This window comes from Ictidomys tridecemlineatus, chromosome 4 (assembly GCF_052094955.1).
Source record: "Ictidomys tridecemlineatus isolate mIctTri1 chromosome 4, mIctTri1.hap1, whole genome shotgun sequence".
In the NCBI taxonomy this organism is placed as follows: domain Eukaryota; kingdom Metazoa; phylum Chordata; class Mammalia; order Rodentia; family Sciuridae; genus Ictidomys; species Ictidomys tridecemlineatus.
This window is the reverse complement of record NC_135480.1, coordinates 183,268,914-183,294,258: the sequence shown is the minus strand read 5'-3', so window position 1 is coordinate 183,294,258 and position 25,345 is coordinate 183,268,914. Positions and strand designations below refer to the sequence as shown.

The window sequence follows — 25,345 nt, the reverse complement described above, 5'->3', positions numbered from 1 at the left end:
ATTACCAAGGCAGACAAAAGTCAAGGTGCTTTATCTCTCCAGGTTGGTGAATGGGCAATTCGGAAACTGGGCCTTGTGAAGTATGGAGAAAAATATGCTGGTAACTATAGTGGAGGCAACAAGCGCAAGCTTTCAACAGCCATGGCTTTGATTGGTGGGCCACCTGTGGTATTTCTGGTAAGTGTGTCTTTGGGTGGAAAACTACTGTTCTGGCCTGAATGGAAAACAGGCCATTGTATGACTGTGTGGCAGAGCATCCTTCAAGAAGAGGGAAGCTTCTTTCTTGGCACAAGCAGGGGTGACTCTGTTAAATAGACACCCCACGTACTTGGCTTGGAGAATCCCTATAAGTCTGTGAGGCTGAATGTGTGATTTGGTCTTTTCTGGAACATTCTTTCTGATCATCCATGTGTTCATAACCTGAATATGGAGAGTGAGGACACAGCTTCAGATCCCCTTAGTAGCTGGGTGTGGTGGTGTACATCTGTAAGTCCAGTTACATGGAAGACTGAGGCAGGAAAATCACAAGTTGGAGGTCAGCCTGGGCAACTTAATGATACCCTGTCTCAAAGTATTAAAAAAGGGCTGACAATGTATCTCAGGGGTAGAACATTCCTGGGTTTCATCCCCAGTATTAAGAAAAAAAAAAAAAAGATCTCTTCACTGGATCTCTTCCTTAAGAGAGATAAATGAAAAATACATTAGAAAGCAGTGGCCTTTGATCTCCTTTCTTTGCTAGAGAAGAGCACTGAAGTTATTATAGGAAGAAACCTTGGGTTGAGGCTATAGAATAATCTAGATCATATGAATGGTCTAGACTATAATTGGGTAAGCTGAAGTAGATTAGAATGAAAAAAGAAGAAAAGGAATTTTACTCAAACCTTATCCTGACAAAGAGAATTTTTAGTATATACTTGTTAGTAATGAAAAGATGATTGAAACTAATGGCTCTTTACCTTCCCTATTTATTTGGAGAAATTTGTTGAATTTTTAAAAAAATTCCTTAGAATATTTGAGTTTCTTGCTTCAATGAGACATTCATAAAAGTGAACTTGTTCTAAGTGAGTTTGAAATTTATTCTGTTATTTTGGTTCAAAATAACTAAAATAGTAAGTTAAAACTTATGATGTTTAAGAATGCTTCAGCTTTTAAAAACAAGTCTATCTTTGGTGTTTTATTTTTAGCAAATGATAAAACTTATTTTACTTTAATTTCAGGATGAACCAACCACAGGCATGGATCCCAAAGCCCGAAGATTCTTGTGGAATTGTGCCCTAAGCATCGTCAAGGAGGGGAGATCAGTAGTGCTTACATCTCATAGGTCTGCAGTGAAGTCTTGGCTTGGCTTTTACATTGTGTTATTTGTAAATCTGCTAAATAGTATATATGTTAATTTAGTAAAAGCTAGAAAGTACAGAAAGGCCAAGGTTACATTTATCACCTGAAATTATATTACTTGAAAACATCTATTGTTCTCATTGGCTTATGCATGTTTGCAGGGATTTCCTATGCAAACCTATGTGTACTTGTGTGTATGTATTTTTACAAACAAAAATGCAAGCATAGTATATATACTCTGATCTTTTTCACTTAATATTATTGTCAACATTATTCTAAATCAGTAAATTTAAGTAATGCCATCATCTCTTATAGCTGAATGGTATTCCATTAGTATATACCCTAATTTATTTAATTCTTTCCATTTGTTAGACATTTGAATTGTTTCCAACTTATTCACAATTCTAAATGGCACTGCAGTGAGGAGCTTCATCTGTATATCGACATGTCTTTAGAATAGGATGTGATTATGCACTGGAAGCTGGGAAACTTTTTTCTTTGAAATGCCAGATGTCATGGTGATGATTATGGGAGCATGTCTCTGAAACTAAAACTTTGTTCTGTTTTCCCACAGTATGGAGGAATGTGAAGCTCTTTGCACTAGGATGGCAATTATGGTCAATGGGAGGTTCAGGTGCCTTGGCAGTGTACAACATCTGAAAAATAGGTAAAAGAGACTATTTCTTTAGGATAGCACCTATCTAGAAACCTTGATGATTATTCTTTCATTGGTGTATAAATGGTAGCTTAAAAATAAAGAGAAATTAAACTGGGAAAAATAGTATGGAGTAAAGAATCAGGGCTTTGAAATCAAACTGAACCGTAGTCAAATTCTGTCTTTATTATATACTGGTTGTTTGACTCATAAGCAAGTTACTTAGCCTTTCTGAGAGTCTATTTCCCAGGAATAATACTTCCTGGCTTTTCTTTATTTATGAAATTAAAAAACTCACATGACAGTGTGATTAGCAGCACAAGTTTTGGAGTCTATGCATATGGGTTTGCTTCCTAGCTCTACTACTTAGGAACTTTGTATCATGGGCAAGTGACTAACTCCCTGGGCTTAAGTAACATCTGTCAGACTTCATGGATCCAGGTGAGGATTAAAGACACTGAGAAACAGGGCACTCAGCATCAGGGCACTTAGCATCAGGCACTGCTCATAGATTCTCAATAAATGATAACTGGTTCCTTCTCTCTGAAACTGATCTCTGGGTCTTTCAGGGACCTCCCATTTTCATGGCACAAGTTGGTTTCTCAGAGGTAAATATTCTTCTGAAAAGTTTCCTGGGGATACTTCATTTGGGTGTTTTTTTTTCCCCCTGCTTTCAGGTTTGGAGATGGTTATACAATAGTTGTACGAATAGCAGGATCCAATCCTGACCTGAAGCCTGTCCAGGAATTCTTTGGACTTGCCTTCCCAGGAAGCGTCCTAAAAGAGAAACACCGGAACATGTTACAGTACCAGCTTCCCTCTTCATTATCTTCTCTGGCCAGGATATTCAGTATCCTCTCCCAGAGCAAAAAGCGACTCCACATAGAAGACTACTCTGTTTCTCAGACAACACTTGACCAAGTAAGCTTTTAGTGTCAAAAATAGATTTTCTTCCCAGGTTGATGATTCCTGCCTACTCACACCTTCACCACAAGCCTGAGCACAGTTCAGACTATCTGTGCTTGAATTCTTCATCTATGATTACTAGCAATGCATTTTACTAAACCTCTCTGAACTAAAAAGGAAGATAATGCTTTCTACCTGACAGAATTATTGTGAGAATTTACTGAATTAATAATCAGAACAACTATAATTTATTGAGTACCTATCATAGATAGGGCATTTTGCTATGTGCCTTGTCCCATTTAGATAACAAAAACTACTAAACAGATCCTGGCATTTGATAGGTTTTCAGTAAATGTTCTCTTCACTCTTCCCTTTAATCAATGGAAGTTGGTGATGTGGGATTAACACAGAAGACGAATTTTTAAATGATTATTAATGTTTTTCAAGTATCTTATCTTCCCTCACACAGTTTTCTATTTAATCTACTTTGCAATTCTGTATTCTCCTACATGACCTAATTTCACCATGAGGACAGTGCAATTAGAATAAAACTGCAGCTAGAATAAAGAAAGAACAAGTCAAGAGGTACTTATAAAGCCCTTCTTTGTTTTGACAGGTATTTGTGAACTTTGCCAAGGACCAAAGTGATGATGACCACTTAAAGGACTTGTCATTACACAAAAACCAGACAGTAGTGGATGTTTCAGTTCTCACGTCTTTTCTACAGGATGAGAAAGTGAAAGAAAGTTATGTATGAAGAATGTCGTTCATACAGGATGGCTGAACATAAGGAAGAACGAGATCTTCCTTTACACTGTGTGAAGTGTTCCAGAGGAACAGGCTGGAAGTTTTTGTGGGAAGAAGTAAACTGGATACTGTACTGATACTATTCAATGCAATGCAATTCAATGCAATGAAAACAAAATTCCATTACAGGGGCAGTGCCTTTGTAGCCTATGTCTTGTATGGCTCTATGTGAAAAAGACTTGAATTTAGTTTATTACCTTTACCTATGTGAAACTATAGTATGGAACCCAGTGGACATTTGGGTTTGAAGTCATACTTTTTTGTTCCTGTGTATCCTCACTGGGATTGCAGCAACAATTCATCAAATAACCATGGCCAGTGATTATCAAAATCAAAGGCGTACATCCTCATCCATTAAGCCATCCCATTCCAGGAGACCGGTTTCCTGGTGACACAACCATTGCTGGCAATGAGTGTGCCAGAATTACTAGTGCCAAGTTGCTCAGAAAGTCTGAAACACGGTAGTGTGTAACATACACCTTTGTAAAGCTGCTCTTCTCAGAGTCTATCAACATCATTAAATATCAGGTGACAAAATGGTGCCATGTACGGCTAACGTCCTTCTTTGTGTCCCTTTTTGATGAGCTGCTTTGGTGGCTGTAATATGTAAAGTATGGATATCTCTACACACAGGAAACTTGGTTCCATTGTTATGTTGCCCCATGCTTGGGAGCCATGGGTTTCTAGGGTCTTTCTGGGACTGTTTAAATATACTTAAATCCTGGTAAGAAGCAAAGGCTTAGCAGCCAAACTGTTGGAACTGTAAGCTGCTGAAGTCAAGGCATGGGATTAAAGAGATGGTGTATTCAAACCTAGTGCCCATTTGTCCTGATTGTTAACACGGTACACTGCATCTCAAAAATTTTGTTATTTGACACAGGTGTAGTATTATTTCTGGCTTTTTGAATTAATTTAGAAATGAAAAGATTGAGTTATATTTTGACAAAAATCTTTGTACTATTATGTCATTTGGAATTTTCAGTTATATCAGTGATTTCTGAAACCTTAGAATGACCTCTTTTAGGACCTGTGGTATAGAGCAGTATGGTCACACTGCCTCACTAGCTTTATTTTTCCTATACAAATTTGCAGATAGAATGTCTGACTAGTGCCTAGTGACTAGAAAACAATGTGGTGGTCAAGATCTCATGATATTGTTGTTGAATTTAAAATCACATAGAATACTCTTAAATCAGTTCATCAATCAAGTATTTTTTGAGTGTATGCTATAGCTGAATGTGTACGTATAGACGGATGGATACAAAAGAGAAATTAAGAAGAGAAATTAAGTCTCAGTAGATTTCCCATGCCGTGTTATTCAGCTAACTGGTTTACAAAAGATAGGTTGTTTTATTGTGATTATGGAAGCCCACTTAAAGAATATTGGCTAGACATTTTTTTTCTTTTAATAGCAACAGTGCAAAAGCCAGAAAAGGTCACAAGGCTGAACAATGGATTCTTTCAAAGAGAAATCAGCTAGCTTGGGAACTTGTTGAATACAACTTGTACTTATGACATTTAGTACCTCCACATAATTGGTTCTGCAGAAATGTTAGACACCCCATTAAATCTCTGACAATCTCAGATTTTGAATCTCTTCAATCATTAAACTATCCTGAAAAAAATAAAAACAGCAAATGCTTCCACAAAGAACAGTTTTCAGACTTAATATTTATTATTTCACTAATGCTCAGTGTCATCTTTCTTGAGACAAAACAAAAATATGAGGGAATTGCTATTTGGCAAAGTTCAAGTGAACTTTCAATATCATCATTAATTTATCTTAACTATTTCTAAAATTTAAATATTAACTCTAAAGGTATTCAATTTCAGATATATTTCAAATGTGTATGTATATATATGTGAATATATATACATATATATTTAGATTCATAGACTGTTAAGTAACTCCTTGCTTAAAAAGAAAAATGATTTTCAAAAAATTAATGTCATTATTTTCTAAAATGATAAAGCATATTTTCAATAACTATTAGCATGAGATTACTACATTCATGCCATTTTCAAAGATATAAGAATAATTTAGTTTCTAAGAATAATTTAGTTTCTCATTAATTTTAAAAATAAAATCAAAATCTGGTGGTTTTCTCATTTCACCATGAATCACTCTCATTCACGATATTAAATCCATGAGTGACTCTTTGCTTCTAATTACTCTGACTTCAAGGTCACATTTTAAAACTTCAAAGGCACTGTGAACTATTTTGAGAAAAAAAAAATTAAATGTAGATTTAAAAGGGTCTTTCTGAAGCTAGAAATAACATACAGTTCTACATTAACTTCATTATTATTGTGTTACCTTTTAGACTATCCAAATAGTAATCTTAAAGTTCCCTGTGTAAACTTAATTATGGTAGAAATTTTTACCAACTCTATCCTTAAATAAAATTTCTGTATATTAACTGTGGAAATGTAACTATGTGAGTTTCATAAATTCTCAAAAAGTGTTCAAAGATTTCTGCTCTTGCATCTTTTGGATACCTTGGAAAACTTACTAACTGTGAATATAAAAAATACAAAAGAAAATAACAAGTCCTCTCTATATAAATACCCAGCACTATTCATTGTTATAAAACAAACAACCAAACCTCAACTACTGTATTTTGATATCTGTACTGAAAGCATTTCTTTGTGACTATTAAATGTTGCACATCATTCATTCACTGTATAGTAATCATTGACTAAAGGGATTTGTCTATGTTTTCTTCTCATGGTTGTATATATCAGGTAAAATTTTTTCCAAAGAGCCATGTGTTATGTAATAATGAACCACTTTGATACTGAGATATTAATTTGTATTTACTAGTAATAATGTAATACCATAGTTAATACTGCTCTAATTCTTTTCAAAATTATTGCATCCCTTTTTATAGAATGTTTATATTTCCATAAGGATTAGGTATGCTATTATTCCTTCTTATACCCTTGGGTAAAGCTGTTCTTGTGCTTTTTCTTTATCATTGGCCCTTCATTCCAAGCACTTTATGCTATCTGTAATGGATCTATTTTTGCACTGGAATATCTGAGAATTGCAAAACTAGACAAAAGTTTCACAATAGATTTCTAAGTTAAATCATTTTCATTAAAAGAAAAAAACAAAAAAAATTTGTATTGTCAATAACTTTATATGATGTATTAAAAAGGCTTATTTCTATGTTGTATTGAGTCACGAAATAAAGCTGTGACAGTTCTGTTGTCTATGCAAATTTACTTTTGTGGATTCACAGCACCACCTGCTGTTGAAGTGTTAATAAAGCCATTGCAAAAGTAAGAAGAAATGTCCCACATAGATCTGGGGATGCTATTTGGATCAAAAGTAAAAATTTTAGAAAAGGTTCAAATATATTATTAATCAAAACAGAACTCGGGACCACTTGAATAGAAAGGGGTGTTATGCTCTTTCATAATTCAGTTGAGATAAGAATAACTGATATTAAGAAAGTTTAAGAGGTTTGTAGATGAACTTATTCTGTGCAATGATTGTTAACCCATTAAGTCTCAAGCTTTCAATTCTGATAACTTAATATTCAAATATTATTTCAAGATTATCAAAGAGGCATATTTGTTGCTTAAGTTTTTATAGGTGTTCCACATCTGGGATGATGGAATAAAATGAGCTAAGCTGAAGAGATGTCTGAACATACTCTGTAGCTAAGCTTCTTTAATAAAAATTTCACTTTGGTTTTGAGGCAGTTACAAAGGCAGCCTTTGTTGTGCTTCTGTTTAACAAAAAAATACAAGAACATAGTATAGCATGTCTACTGGCAAGGTGCAGTGATGAAAAAGGTAAGCACATAGCAAGAGTGGCAATGTGGAAAGAGAAATACCAACATCAAGATGCCTTCACCTGAAATAAGTGCTGTGCGGTCTACACACAAGTGGGTGTTATGATGAGACAATGTGGATGTACTTTTGATAGCTCATTAAGAACCAGTCTCATAAACAGATGTATGCTTATGTTGATACTTCTGTCAAACAGTCCTTTTTCTGGCAGCACATGAGTCCTGGTTCCACTGTGATCTCTTTGGAATAGCTGCAATGACACATGGTTAAGTGGTTCTTCTGCTGAGGCACAGATCTGAACTTTGTGTACAGAAGTTTCTTGGCTATTGAGTAGCTTAGATGCCTCCTCAGTATCTATATCACAACTTCACCCTCCCCTGCAATGTTCCCATCAAGTGACTTTAACAAAATGATAGAAAACACTGTTTGCAAAAAAATTCCAATAGAGAGGGAAACAAACAAAAACTATAGAAAAAAAATAGCAGTTAATGTAGATGAAAATAAAGGTTACCTATCAGTACTGTCCAAAATCTAGACAAAAGCTTATATGGATTTTTTCTAGATTCCAAAATTTCTAGACCCTTTGGAATGCATATATTAAGAATGAAAAAGTCTAAGAAAACCAGCAACTTCTTTCAAGTTTTTACTGTGTTGTCAGACACTTTCTTTGATCTTCAATTGATCCTATTCTATGAGTTAAGTAGTACCATTTTACATGTGAATAATTTGTAACTCAGAGAATAAGGAATTTGTACTAAGTTATAGGGCTAAATGATATAGGTTCTTTTTGTTTAAGTTAGATGCCAGATTTGTCCTTGTAAAATCTGCTTTCACCATCATTGTTCATAATTTAAATAATATCTAGTTTTATGTGTCAATCACTCTTCTAGGTTCTGGGGCTACAACGTTGAAAACAGAATTCTGGCTTTAATAAAGTAATATATTGGTGGAGAAGCACAATGTATGTGTAGACAAACAAATCTGATGCAATAAGTGCTACAAAGAAAAAATGTGGTGATGGATTAATGATGGTAAGGAGTCAGAAACAGCCTGAGGAGTGGCCTTTAAGTTTAGATCCAAGTTTAATAAGCAGGAGCAACATTTGAAGGTAGGTGACAAGAATACTCCTGGAAGAAAGAACACCTAATACAAAACTCTAAGGGGAAAAAAGCTTTGCAAGTTGAGGGAGATTAAAAGAGAGAGAATATTCCAATGTTCCTGGTGCAGAGTTAGCAAGGAGAGAAGTCATAGGAGATGGAATCCTAGAGAGGGCAGGAACTAAGTCTCATAGGATTTTGCCACAGAGGTATTTGGATTTCACTATGGAGCTCATGAGACAATGACAGAAGATAAAAATGTGCAAATCAACCATATGTACATATGAACTTATGTAAAGTGAGCAAAAAATAGGGAATGTTCTTGAGCCTGAGATTTATAAGAAAAGCCAGCAAAGGTAATGGAGAAGGACTGGCCAAAGAGGAGGAGGAAAATTGGAGTATGATGACATACATTGAAATTCAAAACATTATGTTTGGGGAAGGCAGTTGTAAATTATGTACAAAAACTTCTGAGAAGATGAGTAAGGTAAAGGCTAAGAATGACCACTACACTTGATAAGTCGCTTTTGTAAATCACTGCAGCAGATTGACAGGATGCAGACCTATCTAGAATGGATTCAGGAAGAACAAGAGATGAGGATACAGTGAATATACACAAATCTGCAGGGGGTTTTGAAGAGAAGCAGAAAAACAGGACAATAGCTGAGTTACAAAAACTTTTATTTGGTCTTGGGCCACTACCTCAAACAAGAAACCAAACCATGGTCTCCTGGAATAATGTGTGCTTCTTTTAAGATGATACCCAGAAAAATAGCATTCTAGGTGATGGAAGTTATGAAAAATGTCTCTCTAGGGCGTTATGCTTCTTCTAACATACTGCAGGTTCACACTCCTTTGAAGACTGAATCAACTGCGATTTCAGTTGTCATAACAGTCAGCTATGTAGGATCTGGTAAGGAGCTAGTGCTGAGAATGAAGTTCAGAGGGTGAGTCTATAAACAGCATTTACTTGTCCTCTGGGAGTTATGTGGTGGGTGTGGAACCAGATCAGATGGGTCACAAAATCTGTTTCTCTTCCTCCACAGTCTGGGATAATAACTTATAACCAGCAGGCAATTAGTATTATTTTTGCACCCACAGCAAGAACTTTCATTGAATCGATCATGCACTGTGTGTTTCAGGAATGCTTTCCAGAGGTTGGTAAGGCACCTCCAATATCAGTCAGGTAAACCACTGTTAATGGTGGGCAACATAAAGTGTGTGGAGGATGATGAACTTTTTTTTTTTTTTAAAAAAACTCAAACATCTTGTATTAGTCTGTTTTCTGTTGTTACAGCAAAATATCTGAAGCTGGGTAATATATAAAGCTCATAGTTTTAGAGGATGAAAGTCCAAGATCAGGTGGCCCCTGATCAAGCCCCTGTTAAAAGGCCTCATAGAAAATGGCATCATGGTGGAAGTATGTGAAAGAGGGAGAGATCACACAAGACAGGAACCCAGAGAGATTCAGAGGTAGGCTTGCTCTTTTTATAACAACTTACTCTCAAGGGAACAAAGGTCCCAAGAAAACTACGTTAGTCATCTTATGGTATACCTCATGACCTAACTACCTTACACTAGGCCTCATAGTTTAAATGTTCCACCATCACAATGAAGCCAGAATTAGACGGGCAGTCAGTGTAGATAGGTAAATTGAGTCAGGTAGGGTCAAGAAGGCCAATTTTGAGTCTAAGAAATTGGAGACTGTCCCCTGAGGAATTAAAATGTTAATTCCTTCAGAGCCCTTCCTCCACCCTTATCAAGAATCTGTTCCTGGTCCAACCTGCTTCCCAGGTAAACTTTCCCAGGTAATCTTTCCCAGGATTTTCCCCTTCCTACAGTGAGCTATAAGGTTGTTAATGTGTCTTGGTTACTCCATCCAGCTCTCCCCCGCTTCAGCCCATCTGTTACCCACCTTTTGGCCCTCCCACTGAGCATTCCTGGGCCTAGTCACCTATGCAGGAAGGAGAAAGATAAAGAGGAAAAGGCAGGAGAACAAAGAAAGCCTAGGACATATAAAAAGGTCAAAACATCTCCACTCTGGGGATACCAGGATACCAGCTATGGCCTCTTTCTCCCTTGCAGGAGAAGTCTATGTTACCCCTTTTAAAATAAACCCTGCTTCATATGCTTGCCTTGGCGTGCTTCTCTAATGTTCAAACTTCAACATGTGGGGAAGCAGGATTCATCGCTGATAACAGGCAGAATCAACACCACCACTACAATGGGAAACCAGCTTCCAGGACATGAATCTTAGGAGGACATACTCAAACCATATCTAAACCACAGCACATTCCACGTGTTAATTCAATCAACAAATAGTGAGGGTTTACCATATTCCAGGCAGTGATGACACTACAAAGATTAAAACAATAACCCCTACTGTCATGGAATTTAGTTTCTAGTAGAAGAAGACATATAATAACAAATCATAAATATGCAATATATTAATTATGATAAGTTACAAAAATAAGGCAGGGGTGATAGACAATTTCTTACTTTGGCTGCCATAACAGAAGAACATAGACTGAGTGAGTAGTTTAAACAACAAACATTTTTAGCAGTTCCAGAGTCTAAGAAGTCTGAGATAACAGTACCAGCATGATTGAGTTTCAATGAGGTCCCTTTTTCTAGTTTCTTCACATGGCACAAAGAAAAAAGAACTCAGGACTTGTCATTCCCTTATAAGTTAGGGCATCAATTCTATCCTGGAGGTTCCAATTCCTCACAGAAACATAATTACCTCCCAATGGCCCCATCTCCAAGTACCACTGAAGTCAGATTTAAAGTTAGGTAGTCAGTGTAGTTAGGTAAATCGGGTCTAATATGGAGTAAGATCTAAAATGGAGGCCATGTTGAGAATGAATTCCTGAAACGCAGGACAACTCATGGAATGTTAATGAAGTCCAAGAAAAAGCCCAAGGCCAGAGCCCATCGCAAAGAGGTGTTAATAAACAGCCCCCAGCAAACATGAAGATAGCCCATCCCAAAGAAGTGTTAATGAACAGCCCCCAGCAAACTTGAAGGTGCTAACTCAGAAGTCCTTCCTAACCAGATTACTTCTTTGGCCCACCTGTGTCCCACCCCTCGGCCCTTCCCACCTACATTCCATCACTGAAAGAAACTATAAAATGGAGAGACAACCGAACTTCCATCTCTTGGGTCCCCTTCTTCCTCCAGGAGAAGTCTTTTCTGGTGTCCTTTAATAAACTTAAAATTTTCCACTCTGACCTTGCCTCGGTGTGCTTCTCTGGTGTTATTCTTCAACATTGAGGAAGCAAGGACTTGTCACCGGTCAACAGCGGTAACACCACCATGGACAGAATATGAGGAAACTGCCACAGCCTACCTTTCCTGAATAATATCACCTTGCATAATAGTTCAGATAAACTACAGAGCACATGGAGCATGACAGATGAGAGGAAACTCTACTCTCCATTTTCCTTAAAAAGCTAATTAATTATTTACTATTTAAGTTACAAAATATTTTAGAAATATAAAATAACATAGCTATAAATATAGAATATCAAGAGAGCCTTGGAGTACTAAACCTGGTTTAGAATGTAATGGCATTAAGTAAAATGGAAATTAAAGAGGTTTCAAAGAAAATGCAGTATGGTAGTACTAAAGGAACTCTGCTTGTGGGGATTGTCAGAATGGTGTTTTCATGATGTAACTTAGTATTTACAGTAAAGTATTACTATGTTACTATAGCAATAGTAAGGGCTCCAGAGAAGAGGATATAACTATAAAACACAAAGTCAAAAAAATCAGAATGAATATATATATTTTTTATTAGGGTAAACATTTCTATAATCATATTTCTTTAAAAAAAGGTCTTAAGATCTTTGTGACACAAGGTAAGTCAAAATTAGTAAAACTGATTATAAATGAACATATTTCAACATATAAACCAAGTCTTCCTTGAAACTGTAATAATGTGAGCTAATTATATTACTTTATAGAATGACTTAATAATTAATGTGAAAACCACAGTTAATACAGATGACACATATGATACTGTACTTTTCCAAAGTAAAGAAATACATTTAATTTAATATTTTTGTCAATCCCATTTAATATCACAAAGTAAACTTTACTGGGTAAAAATATAGTTTTAGATATCAGAAAAAACAAACATGAAAAGATAGATATATTATATGTACTTAATTTAAAAATATTGTCAGACGAGGAAATATAAATCATTATTTGAATTTGAGAAAATATTATAAAGCAAAGGGCTTTCAAAATACAGAAGATATTCTGAATCAAATGAAAAATCAAGATCATGAAGTAGTGACAACTATATCTCACATATAACAAACACGGACACATCATGGAGAAAATGAATAGAACTATTTCCTTAAGTGGTGATAAATAGATGACAGAGTTGGCTTTAAAAAAAATTCAAGGAACATAGTAAATTAACTTACCACCTCATTAAAATAAAAGTGAGAATAATTCTCTTTGGAGAACTTAAGCACCATTAGCAGACACATCTTATGTCAATTAATGAAATCTTTTGTGTTTCAGTAGAAAACTATTTCAATGGTGAAAATGATGCAGGAGTCAGAAGCATATTCTGCTGAGACACTAGGTAGTTGACACTTTCCCGAACTGGAAAAACATTTCATAAGAAGGCATATAAAGTTATTGAGCAAATCAAGTTTGTTGTAAAAATAACCCATGCCTAGTGAAATAGCTTACCAGCTGCCACGACCCTGGGATCCTCATGAGACTGATGCCTCCCAGCTGCACGACTATCTGCACTCTCATTCCACCACAGAACATGAACTGCAGAAATAAACCACACAGTAGTTTTACATTAGTTTTTCTATAATAATTCTAAATAATAGATCATAGACAATTGTGCATGCTGTAGAAAATTTATATACAAAGAAGAAAACTAAAAACTAGAATCATCTTAATTATCTACATAAACCTCTGTTAATATATAGTGAAATTCCTTTTAAAAAATGGTGGTACTGGGAATTGAACCCATCAGCTATATCCCTAACCCTTTTTAATTTTTTTTAATTGTTGAAATTTTTTTTATATCTTTATTTATTTTTATATGGTGCTGAGGATCGAACCCAGTGCCTCACACGTGCAAGGCAGGCGCTCTACTGCTGAGCTACAGTCCCAGTCCCACTTTTTTATTTTTTTAAGACAGGATCTCCCTAAGTTGCTGATTCTGTCCTCAAACTTCAATATTCCTGCCTAAGCCTCCTCAAAACCACTAAGATTATAAGTTTGTGTCACCACAACCAGCAATAATATGATAACTTTCTGTCAATGATATTAATTTAAAAAAATAACTTTTGCCTGCTACATAAAAACATAAAAATGTATACATTAATGGCACATCATGTAATGTTAATATTATTTTCAATGACTATATACATTTCTTCTTATAACATCTGTTTTTACTCCAATTTCAATTGTTGATTATTTAGATTATTCTCAATATTGCAGTATTCTACACAATCTTTTCTCCCAGCTTCTTATTGTTGATTTTTAAATTATTCTCAACATTGTAGTATTCTACAAAATGCTAAAATAAATGTTTTTTTTGTACATTATTACTTATAGTTTTTTATAATTAAAAATTTCTTTTTTCTTTGCTACTGGGGATTGAACTCAGAGGCACTTGACCACTGAGCCACATCCCCAGCCCTATTTTTATTTTATTTAGAGAAATGGTGGATGAACTTTACAATGAGTTACTTAATGCCCTGCCATTGCTGAGGCTGGCTTTGAACTTGTAATCTTCCTGTTTCAGCCTCCAGAGTTGTTAGGATTACAGGCGTGCATCATCATGCCTGCTTTTATCATTAAAATTTACTATAATAGTTATATAGCTTTTGGAAAATAAAAGAAGATCATAACAAACATATTTAATCCTACCACTCTGAAACAACCACTTTTCTATTTGGCATATTATTTACATATTTATATGTATGCATGCACTTAATATTTATGTTTCTGTATCTACACCATATATATATATACATAATTTATATATATTTCTAGTTAAGTATTATGAGTTTATTTATTACATAAACAGGGTCAAACTGTGTTATTTCTAGTATTTTTCTACTATAAACAAAGCTGGCATAAACCTCATTAGAGCAGTACCTACATGTATATCTATAATACAAATGTCATTAAGATTAATTATGATTAATATGAATTTGTACAAAATATGAATACTTATTTTTTCCTGATCAAATAGTATATCCATATAAGCACATTAATTAAAATGTGACATCTCAGTATGTCTTAATCTGCATTTTCTTTAACATATAGGTGGTTGTCACTTATATGTCTACCTTGATGTAAATTTTTATTTTCCTTTTTGCTTTTGAATTTTACTCATGCTGATATGGAGCATGTGGAAAGTTTAGGCCTTTGTATAATAAAGGCATCAAGTTAATATTTTTCCTCTTACACAGTTTTTTCATTCATGTTTTGGCTTAGAAATATAGTCTCCATCCGTATTATTACCAAAATTAATTGATATTTTATTTTAACAATTCTGACTTTTACATTGAATCTACATTCCATTTTAATTTACTTTCATTTTAATACATGGTGGGAGATAGAAATCTAATAATATTCACAATTCTTATCTTCTTCATACATTCCTCATCTTAAAAATACATTTTTAAAAATATATTCTGATTAGTTTCTTTGGACATATGACTAGTCAATTTCTGGGTAAAGATCAGGAGCTCAGCTTTGATTGGGGTAGGCCTGAGATATCTATTGAACATTCAAGTGAAAAGTAGAGGAGGCAATTGGATACAATGGATCTTTCAAATATTTTATTAGCTCTTCTTAATCTTCTATCCAATGGGTGAACTTTACACAGATATTTTAGAGTTAGCCACAGAAAAACCTCTCTGAAATTTTCACTGAAATTATATTCAGCTTTAAGAGTTAAATGCTCCAGATATGCTTTATTAAAATTTGTTTCTTTATATCTATTTTTCTATCTATTTACCTATCTATCCATCCATGCATCCAACTATCATCTATCCATCCATGCTAGAATGTTATGAAGTTATTACCAGTCATAGATATACATTGTTTCTATCCTTCTTATATCTGATAACGTTTTGGTTTTTACATTTCTGATATGTATGCATTATTTTTGAAATAATGGGAAATGAGTAATTTTTTCTTTGGGCTTCTCCATGTGTTTAGCATTTGTAAATGTATTTATTAAATTTTCATTCAAAAAATCTCTCTAAACTAAGTAATGTTATTTTGAAAAAAAATCAAGAAAAATATATTTTGAGAAAAAAAGACAAAAATAGTATTTTCTTAAGGATCCTTCCAGTTTATAAATTTTAAACCAACAGAAGAAACACAGATCACCAATGTACATTACACCTCCATAGAAGACATGTACCACTGTTGAGTGTTCCATATTCTGTGTGGAAAACACCAACTAGTCTTGTGTAGCCTCGATCAACATGGGCATTAATTGCCCTTTTAAATGCATCACCCCACAGAGCTGGGCCACCAGGTTTCATCTGAAAAGTAGCCAGCTCATAGACTCCTAAAATAGGGAAAAAAATAATTATTTTACAGAGGATCTTGAAATAATTTTTAATCAGTTGTGCTTGATTCCAGTAGTGAAGGACTAACACATATATACATCTACATAACCTATATAAACATACATTTATGTCATATTAATTAATTCTTTGCATTATTTTTCCTTGCTTTCATGTTTAGAAAGTTCTTGTCCATGATTAACAGCCACTTGTTAAGTTTGATCAAAGAGAAGAAAAGGAAAAAAGACCAGAAGCTATATACAAAGCTATTATCTAAAATATTTTTAATCTATAAAACTTTGTTGATGCAACAGATATTGAGAATTTATAATGAAGTCAAATTTTGAGTTGCTCAAGTCTATAAGAAAATAAATTGAAAAAAGAAGTATTTTGTGATCTCCTATGTTTCCCTCTTTTTAATTTGGAGAGCAGATATTTTATTATTTGTATATTTTTCCATTACAGAATTCCATTTTAACAGGAATTAGCAAGCAAATGGTTGATCTGAAGTCATATCAGAGAAGACATTCGGCATTTGTTTTTTAGGGATTAGGGGGAGAAAAAGTCTGAAAGAGGATTTTATGATTCCTAAATATCCAAATAGTATTGAAAAGTTTTATACCTAGTCACAAGTATAGAGAGGATAGAGACAAAGAAAATAGGGAATGAGAAGATCATACAATAAAAGGAAAAAAATTCCAGAGTTACTAAAGAATTATGAACAATACAGAGAAAGTTAACTAAAATTTGACAGTACTACAGAAGACAACTATTTTTAGATATTGCTGAAACCAGAGGGGAAATATAAGTGAATTAAGAATCCCAATAGATGTTTCAAATTTCTTATAATCTAAAATACACTATAAGTTGGCAATAATATAGAAAATAATAAGAAATTTAAGCTAGTTTATGGTTTTCTAATCTGACCTTTGTTTAAAAGTAGATTGAGATAATAGTTTCTTTAAATCAGTAAGAAGTAAAAGCAGCATGAAGACATCTTAAGGAATTATTTTCAAACTGAGAAACTTTCTTTTTTTTTCTTTTTTTATTAGTTGCACATGACAATACAATGATCTTGACGTATTATACATTTGAATCAAATGGGATACAATTTCTCATTTTTCTGAGTGTATAGGTTGCAGAATCACATTGGTTATACAGACACGTATATACATACAGCAATACTAGTGTCTATTTTATTCTGCTGCCCTTCCTATCCCCCTTCCCTTCCCCTCCCCTCCCATCACTCCTCTCTACCCAATCTAATGTGACACACTTCTTCTTTTTTTTCCCCTCACATCATGATACATGTATTTTGTATAACGATGAGGGTCTCCTTCTATCTTCCATGCAATTCCCCTTCTCCCTCCCTTTCCCTCCTACCTCTCTTTCTTATCTAGAGGTAATTTTCTTCTCATGCTCTTCCTCCCAACCCCATTTTGAGTCACCTCCCTTATATCAGAGAAAACATTTGGCATTTGTTTTTTAGGGATTGGCTGAGAAACTTTCTTGACACAAAATTAGACTACACTAATACAGCTTGGCAGTTTCAGTAAATATATTCTCCCCAGTCAATTTTATGAACAAAGATATACTTAATGATTGAAGATTAGTTGTAATTTGTGAAAAAAAATATTTTTTGCAATACTGGGATTCCATCTGGGGCCTCACACATGATAGGCAAGTGCTATCCTACTGAGCTATATATAGCCCAGCCCTTTCTAAATTTTACTTTGAGACAGTGACAGTCAAATTGCCAGGTGGATTTCAATTTGGGATCCTCCTACCTCAGCCTCTCAAGTAGCTAAGGATTATTGGTTGTGCACCACCATTCCCAGCTATTGAATATATTTTTTACATTTAAATGTTTTATTACTTTGAAATTATAACAAAACTTCATACACTATTCCTTATTACCTGCCCCCAAAGTGAAATTTCTTAAACTTTAGCAGCTACAGCAATCTTCTGCAGAGTAACTAAATTTACCAATCTACAAATATCTCAATTTGGAAAAAATCTTAATACTCATATTTTAAGAATAAACAAAAAGGCATAATTTAATTTTATCTCAACAATCAAAGTATGTTACCATAAAATAAAGAATTAGCTTCCTTGTTTGCTAGTGAAACTTCACCTTTTATCACCTAAGATCTTTAGTATTTCATTCATCTAAATTCTAAGTGGTGAAGAAGGAAGGTGACTTACCCTCTTTTGGAGGCTTTTCTAATTTGCACCATGGCACCAGGTAAGTAATCTCACTCTCTTGCTTATCAATGAGAGCCAAATTTGGAATGAGGAATTGTTCTTGCCATTCCTTATCTTTAGCCAAGGCTTTCCGAACTGCAGTTCGATGAGCAAAATTCTCTATGGGAGATAAGAATTAAGAAAAAGAAACATTTACAACTTAAAATCACCTATGCTTCTCTGGATTTCATCCAAATCATCAAACATTCACCTGTAGCATGGAGGAACACCGTTATGCTTTTGGATATACTAACATGAGGAGATGTGACATCTGTCCTCAAATTGCTCATGGGCTTACGGGGAATAGAATTGCAAATGACTAGTGTAATGTCACAGAATTGACTTCATAGGTTCTATGACTTTGCAGGAGGAAGTTTTTGTATCCTTCTGCATTCAGTTTCTTAATCTGTGTAATGGAGAGAATGCAACATTGCCCTCCAGGCTTGTTATGAAGGTTAACTGAATTAATACACAAAAAGAGCTTAGAACAATGCTTAGCATCTAGTTAGTTTCAATATTTGTGGAATATTGTTATTAATTCAATTGAGGCATTTAACTGATAGTGCTAGTTCAGAGAAAGAAGATTTTTCTTTCGTGGTGGCAGGTGGTCAGGTCAAGGTACACCTTGAATCAAATTACAATAAGTGAAATTAAAATGTATTTGATGAGTCTCTTCTCCTTTGAACAAAGAGCCTTCAAAGAAATAGTGTTGATTCTCTTACTTATTACCAGCCATTTCCTCCCCCCACCAGCACTTATTTTTCTTCTGAGTTATTCCAACAGGTATCGACGTTTACCCACATATGGGCCTAGTACTGTATTTACTATGAAGACCTTATAAGACTAATGATAAGAGTTTCATATGGTTTATGATGGTGATAAGAAATAACATCTATCTCAAATCTTAAGTGAGGTAGATCAAGACTTCATTAGTTTTCTTAGTGGACCATGATTTAACTTGTAGCACATCTAAAGCACAAGTTGTGTTTTAATGGGGCTTGTTCTATTACAATAGGTAAAAATCCTATACTGTACCCATGATAAGTGTAGAATGAATATATTTTTATAATAAAACATGTTATGAATATTAATTTGGGCACTGATCAAATAAACCATTCCATTTTTTATGAGAATAGAAGTTTACCATATTATGATTTATGACACAACAAGTTCTCATTCATAATAACTGAAGAATTTGAGCCAGAGGTTGTTAGAGATGGATCAGTGGAAGAAGTAATCACTAAATACACACACACACACACACACACACACACACACACACACCACACATAAAGGTGTCATATATTTTAAAAGATTTACTTAACCTGTATGTATTGCTAGTAATATAAATCCAAAAACTAAGTCTTCTACTCATGTAACATGGAATGCAATGAAAATATGTACTGAACACTTAACCAGGATGATTCATACCATACTTCCAAATGTGAAACACTTTATTTATTCTGCCTCCAAATTCTACACTCCAATATCCAACCAATTCAGAGTGAGCTGTCCGAAGATGCACATTTTTCTTGAAGTTTTCTAGGAACTCATTCATCTTTGAGGGTTTAAGAGAATAGGTACGAAATTCATAGAACATTCCATCATTTTGTCTGGGGCCTGTAGCAAAAGATGAGCACACCTGAAGAAAGATAAGGCAAATTTAAAGATTTTGGGAAAGGTAGGATGTATCATGTTACAAAACAAGAAGAACATACAGCTACTCTTTCCTGGCAAGGGTTCACAAACTTAGCCACTTTTCCATGAGAAATTGCTTATATTAAGGCATTGGTATCAATGATACTTCTGTACTGGAGAACTACAATTGAAATTCACATAAATTTACAGTTTTCCTTACTTGGCCAATATTCCATTTTTACTTGGTAGCATATGTGCTAGTTATGCATCTGAAAGAACTTTGTAAATGCAGTATGTATGTCATTTGGCAGGCACAATGAAATGTTTACTAGAAGACCTTTTAAAAAGTGGAAATTGCCACACATCTGTAATCCCATCGGCTTGGGGAAGCTGAGGCAGGAAGATGGTGAGTTCAAAACCAGACTCAGCAAGTGAGGTGCTAAGCAACTCAGTGAAACCCTGTCTGTAAATAATACAAAATAGGGCTGGGGATGTGGCTCAATGGTTGAGTGCTCCTGAGTTCAATCCCTGGTACCCCCCCCCCCCCAAAAAAAAATGGAAATTGCTATTTAGGTCAAAGTATTTGCTACATTCAGTGAATTAAACCATTGGTCAAAAATGTAGAAGGTGCTATGTGTTATTCAATTAATGGTAATATAGTGGTGGGCTGTATGAATGCTGAAGAAGAAAAATTCAAGATGAATTGTATGACTCATTATTAGTTTCTAATGACAGATGCAAAGTGAAGCACATTTAATGCATCAGTCATACCAGTTTGATGGACACATCCCCTAAGAGCCAGTAGTTCCTTTTGTAATAGTAATGTGCTCAGTATGAAAATCTCTAATTCGTGTTGTCAGTGAACTTAATATTCATTAGGGCACATCTTGCCATAAATTATCCTGTATATGTATGTCTATATACATACATATGTGTGTATGTATATATATATACATATGCACATTCATATGACACATATATATGTACATGTGTATATACATGTATATATATGTATATAATATATACACATATATTATATACATACACACATGCACACATATATGCACATTCATATGGCATTCTAGTTTACAAATACATGTTATGTAGGTTTCACTAGCCTGAACTATGTACACCAGAAAAATCTTTTAAAACAGTTTTGGTACCCACAAATCTACAAATTAGGATTGACATTTATAACTTTGTATATCCATTTTTTTTACTCTAATTTTTTAAAAAAACTTTATTATATGTTGCTGAAAGTCGAACCAGTGCCTCACAGATGCTACGCAAATACTCTACCACTGAGCCACAACCCCACCCCTGTTCTGATACATTTATTTACAAAACACAATAGCATATGGTTTCATTTAATTGTATATAAGGATTAATATCAACATCTCACTTGAATTCATTCCACTCATGTCTATTAGGAGTTATAGTCATATGCCTAAAATGACTGTTTGCCATCAAACACAAGTGCAGCTGGTCTTGTTTGGTGGAAATTCTGTACTTTTAAGCCAAATTATAATAACAGAATGCTAGTGGAACAAACAACTTTTGTCCACAGTTTAAAAAATATGATAAATAAAATATGTCAAAAATGAACCAATAGGACATAAGGAACTACACATTTTAGGTTGGTTAATGAATTTCTATTTGGAAACAGTTATTCAAACACACACACTAAAGTATAATCTTTCTCAGGAGAATGTGTGTGTGTGTGTGTGTGTGCGCATATATACGTATTTATACACACTTATACACACACAGAGTAGAGAACCTGCATTGAGGTAAGGGGCTTGGCTGAGGAATGACGTTATTTCCTGATTTTTGCTGCAGGACTAAAACCGTGCTGGGGCAGAAATCATCAGTGCTTCATACTCCCTTTAAGTTAGGACTCATTCTTGCGAGCAATGACTAACAATTCACTGAGTACCTTTGTAGAAATGTAAAGTTTACAGAAAAGTTGTAAGGAAATAAACTGTTGGCCCTGCTCCACCCGAGAGAACTAATAGGATAGAGACTGCATTGTTAGCCAGGCGAGGTGGCCCATGCCTGCAATCCCGGCGACTCCATATTCTGAGGCAGGAGGATAGAAAGATGGAGGCCAGCCTCAGCAACTATGTGGGACCCTGATTCAAAACAAAAAAATTAAAAGGGCTGGGGAATGTACCTCACCGGTAAAGCGACCGTGGGTTCAATCCCCAGTACAAACAAAACAAAAATCTGCTTCTCCTTTCCCATTGTTTTTGGAAAGGAATTTTAAGCCTAAACATGGAAAGGAAAACAATCTCGACGATAAATCCACTGGACCACACACAACAAGCCGATTCCCACAGTTCAGATCCAATCCCTGGCTCCTTTTTGGACCTTTCTCATCAAAGGCTGAAGCAGGTCACGTTTGAGGGTCTTCAGGCTCAGGCCCCTGCCGGACACAGGGAGGGCGGCACGACGCCCCACACTGGGACCCTGGCCGACTCTCCAAGGTTCTCGGCAAAATGCTCGCAAGCGGCGCACTTCCTTTCAAAGGTGAAGGCTGGTCGGGTCGCCAGCCGTTGGTGGTCCTCTCCCGCACCTTTAGTGTGGACCGAGCGAAGACCTGTCAAGCCCACACCTAGGCGAGGCCCACGGCTACATGGCCCCGCCTCGAGGCAGCGAGAGCTCCCGGAGCCGGAGCCGCAGCCGCCAAGGTGCTGGCGGCAAAATCCAACCGCCAGTGCTTTGGGAGCGACTTTGGGGCTGCTTGGCTCCCATGCCAGAAAAGACTTCTGTCCACCGGGTAGACGACTCTGACCCAAGGGATCCCTTTTCCTCGGTGGCCGCCGCCCCGTATCCACTAGGCAGAGCCGCGTCCGGCGCGCGCGTGCGTGGGACTCGCTTCCGCCCTGGCCCCACCCCGCCCCACTCTGCAGCTCGGGCGCGCGCCCCGGCGGCCGGTACCTGAGGCGCGAGCGTGCGTGCGGTCAGAGCCCGGGCCAGGACGCTTCGGAGGGGCAGCATGGCGCGGCGTGGGGCGCTGAGGAAGGCAGCCAGCTGGCGTCCGTCGTGAGACTCTCCTCGTTCGGCTTCCTGACTGGAAAGGCACAGCGAAGGGACAGTTAGAGGGCATGGGCTGGGGCGGGACTGGCGCGTCAGCTCCGCCCCCGCCCTGGAGGTGCACCCCGGGAGCCAGTGTGCCGGAGTGTGGTGCCAGCCCTGATCCAGTATTTCCCCTGTGTTTCCACGACAGTTCTTGCCCCAAACGTCCGAGTTGATGTTGCGGTAGCTGAAAGCGGAGTTCGTACTGTTCCACCTTCTGGTCTGTCGCCTCCTCAGAGCCCTGTTGTGCAAATGTTCCGGGTAGAGCGCGTGTGCAGGAGCAGGAAGGTGTTGTATGGATGCCTGCATGTGCAGGCTTTGCATTTAAAATCATGATTTTTTTTTTTTTTTTTTTTTTTTGACAGAGAGCAGAGCTGGGAGCCTTCACTTGTCTTCACTGCAAATATTCTCCATCCCACTTGCCAGGCCAGCATGGCTTTGAAGAGATTCAGATTAGTTTTTTTTTTATGCACTTAGAGGAATGGGGGCACTGAAACTGGTTAATTTCAGCATACAGAGATTGAGATTAAATAATTCAGTAAGACTCAATACAGTCAACCTCTCATGTGGTCCTGTCTATGTAATTATTGGTTCCTATAGTAACTATTTTATGTTTTAAAGCTGCTTCCTCTAATTCGTGTTTCTATCTTTATCAAATAGGCATATTGTAGTGCTTCATAATTTTTCAGTTGTAAATAATGTTACAAGGCACCTGCCTGCTGAGAGACTGTCAGCTGGGAACACTGACATTCTTGCATTCAAGCCATAAAGAGACCTGTCACTCTGAGTGATCAGCATGAGTTTATTAGAAGGGATAGGACAAGGAGATACTCTCAAGGAAGAGAGTGGGTCCTCTCAGAGAGAAGAAGGATGGCTTGCTCTTCCAGCCTTCTGGTTTTATTGGGGGGTCCTAGGGAAGTTTTCAGAAAGCCTGGCTTAGGTTCACCTCTTGACTTTTGACTGACAGCAGGATGACATCAGACTTTCAAGTCTCCATTGCTCATGACAACTCTAGATTACTTTGGCTCATGCTGACTGGTTTGTGTAAGAGTCACAAAAGCTTTCCCCTCTACCCTGCCAGGCAGGGTTGCAGGTAAACTTTTTCTTGGGAAGCATGTAGGGGTCAACATAGTGGGCCCACCACTCACATATGTCTTTTCCATATCTATAGTATCTATTGATTTGTAAGATAAAGATTTAGATTTCTTCATCCCACTCCCCAAAATACACTTCTTTTCCCATGTTTACTAATGTTTACATTAAAAGTAATTCTTTGATTGTCACATTAATGTACTTCAGTCTATATTATGTTTATATTTCCTAACAGTTATATAGTACACATGTTGTAATAATATTGTTTAGGTCATTAGGACTACAGAATTACAGAGTTATCTCATTGTATAAGTTGTGTTTTTTGGGAAGGGCTTTTGAGTCATCTCTTCAGTGGAAAGGCTCCTTTATAAAATTATTAATTCTGGATGTGTTGCATCAGTTTTCCTGGAAGAGAAGATCCATTTTTAACCAAGCAAGACTAAATAATGCATTGTTTGTCAGAACTTGATCTAGATGATTAAATTTATTTCCAGTTAGCAATTTGATTAACTATTCACTCACTAATTCAATGAATAGTTAATAAATTCCTTCTGTACTTCAGGCCTTTTTCCAGATACTGTGGTACTGAGGGAAACAAAAGTCAAAGTTCTAATACTTTGGGGTCATATAGGGTGGGGGAAAAGAAAATATATTAGGGATTAATAAATATCCAATATAGTAGGATATAGGGCAATTAATTCAGTCGGATATGGAGAATAGAAAGTACCAGAGGAAGATAGCAGAGACTGCCAACTATTTCTCAATATTCACTCTTCCCTCACACTTTTAAAAAGATGAGTAATAGAATACTTAGCTTACTGAGGCTGTGTGATAGAGTCTTGACCAGTGGGAAGTGTTAGTGCATTAATGACCTATAAGTGATCTAAAGGGGTGCAGGAGAGAAGAGTTGTTCTTATCTTTGTTCCTTCCTTATTTTTGTTGCTACTATATAGGCAAAATGGCTTGAGTCCTTGGCCTACAAGGTAGAAGGCACATGCTATTGATGATGGAATAAGAGAGGAGCAGTTTAGATTTCTTATACCATGGAGCATTAGGAGTCCTGAACTTCTCTCCTTTGGATTTCTTTTACAAGGAAATTGCCTTCTAGTTTAAGCCACTGTTGT

The 25,345-nt window shown here is 36.1% G+C and overlaps 3 protein-coding genes across 10 annotated transcripts in view; 2 read left to right on the top strand and 1 right to left on the bottom strand.

Annotated features, from left to right (window-relative positions):
* Abca1 (ATP binding cassette subfamily A member 1) overlaps positions 1-6,930 on the top strand; it is a 134,313-nt gene extending 127,383 nt beyond the window's left edge. For both annotated transcript variants that reach the window (XM_021729402.3, XM_005329744.5), the window contains exons 46-50: positions 43-177; positions 1,218-1,321; positions 1,913-2,005; positions 2,671-2,914; positions 3,516-6,930. In XM_021729402.3, the coding sequence (XP_021585077.1) occupies positions 43-177; positions 1,218-1,321; positions 1,913-2,005; positions 2,671-2,914; positions 3,516-3,656 (717 nt within the window). In that variant the 3' untranslated portion in view covers positions 3,657-6,930. The remainder of the gene's footprint in view (positions 1-42; positions 178-1,217; positions 1,322-1,912; positions 2,006-2,670; positions 2,915-3,515) is intronic.
* A 5,444-nt stretch (positions 6,931-12,374) lies between these two features.
* LOC106144638 (protein NipSnap homolog 3A) lies at positions 12,375-23,126 on the bottom strand. Of its 7 annotated transcripts, none has more exons than XM_078047902.1 (6): positions 22,992-23,126; positions 19,845-20,055; positions 18,375-18,533; positions 15,996-16,171; positions 13,312-13,398; positions 12,375-13,221 (listed from the first exon to the last, which is right to left on the bottom strand). In XM_078047902.1, exons 1-6 carry the CDS (start codon positions 23,049-23,051, stop codon positions 13,198-13,200), a joined length of 717 nt encoding a protein of 238 aa, XP_077904028.1. In that variant the 5' UTR covers positions 23,052-23,126; the 3' UTR covers positions 12,375-13,197. The 7 variants fall into 7 exon arrangements, with proteins under 7 accessions (XP_077904028.1, XP_077904026.1, XP_077904027.1 ...); XM_078047900.1 differs by having other exon boundaries at positions 16,001-16,171; XM_078047901.1 differs by having other exon boundaries at positions 16,022-16,171.
* LOC144377322 (uncharacterized) lies at positions 22,326-23,691 on the top strand. The gene is made up of 3 exons (XM_078047904.1): positions 22,326-23,132; positions 23,281-23,349; positions 23,495-23,691. Exon 1 carries the CDS (start codon positions 22,326-22,328, stop codon positions 22,842-22,844), a length of 519 nt encoding a protein of 172 aa, XP_077904030.1. The 3' UTR covers positions 22,845-23,132; positions 23,281-23,349; positions 23,495-23,691.
* Positions 23,692-25,345: the final 1,654 nt, after the last annotated feature.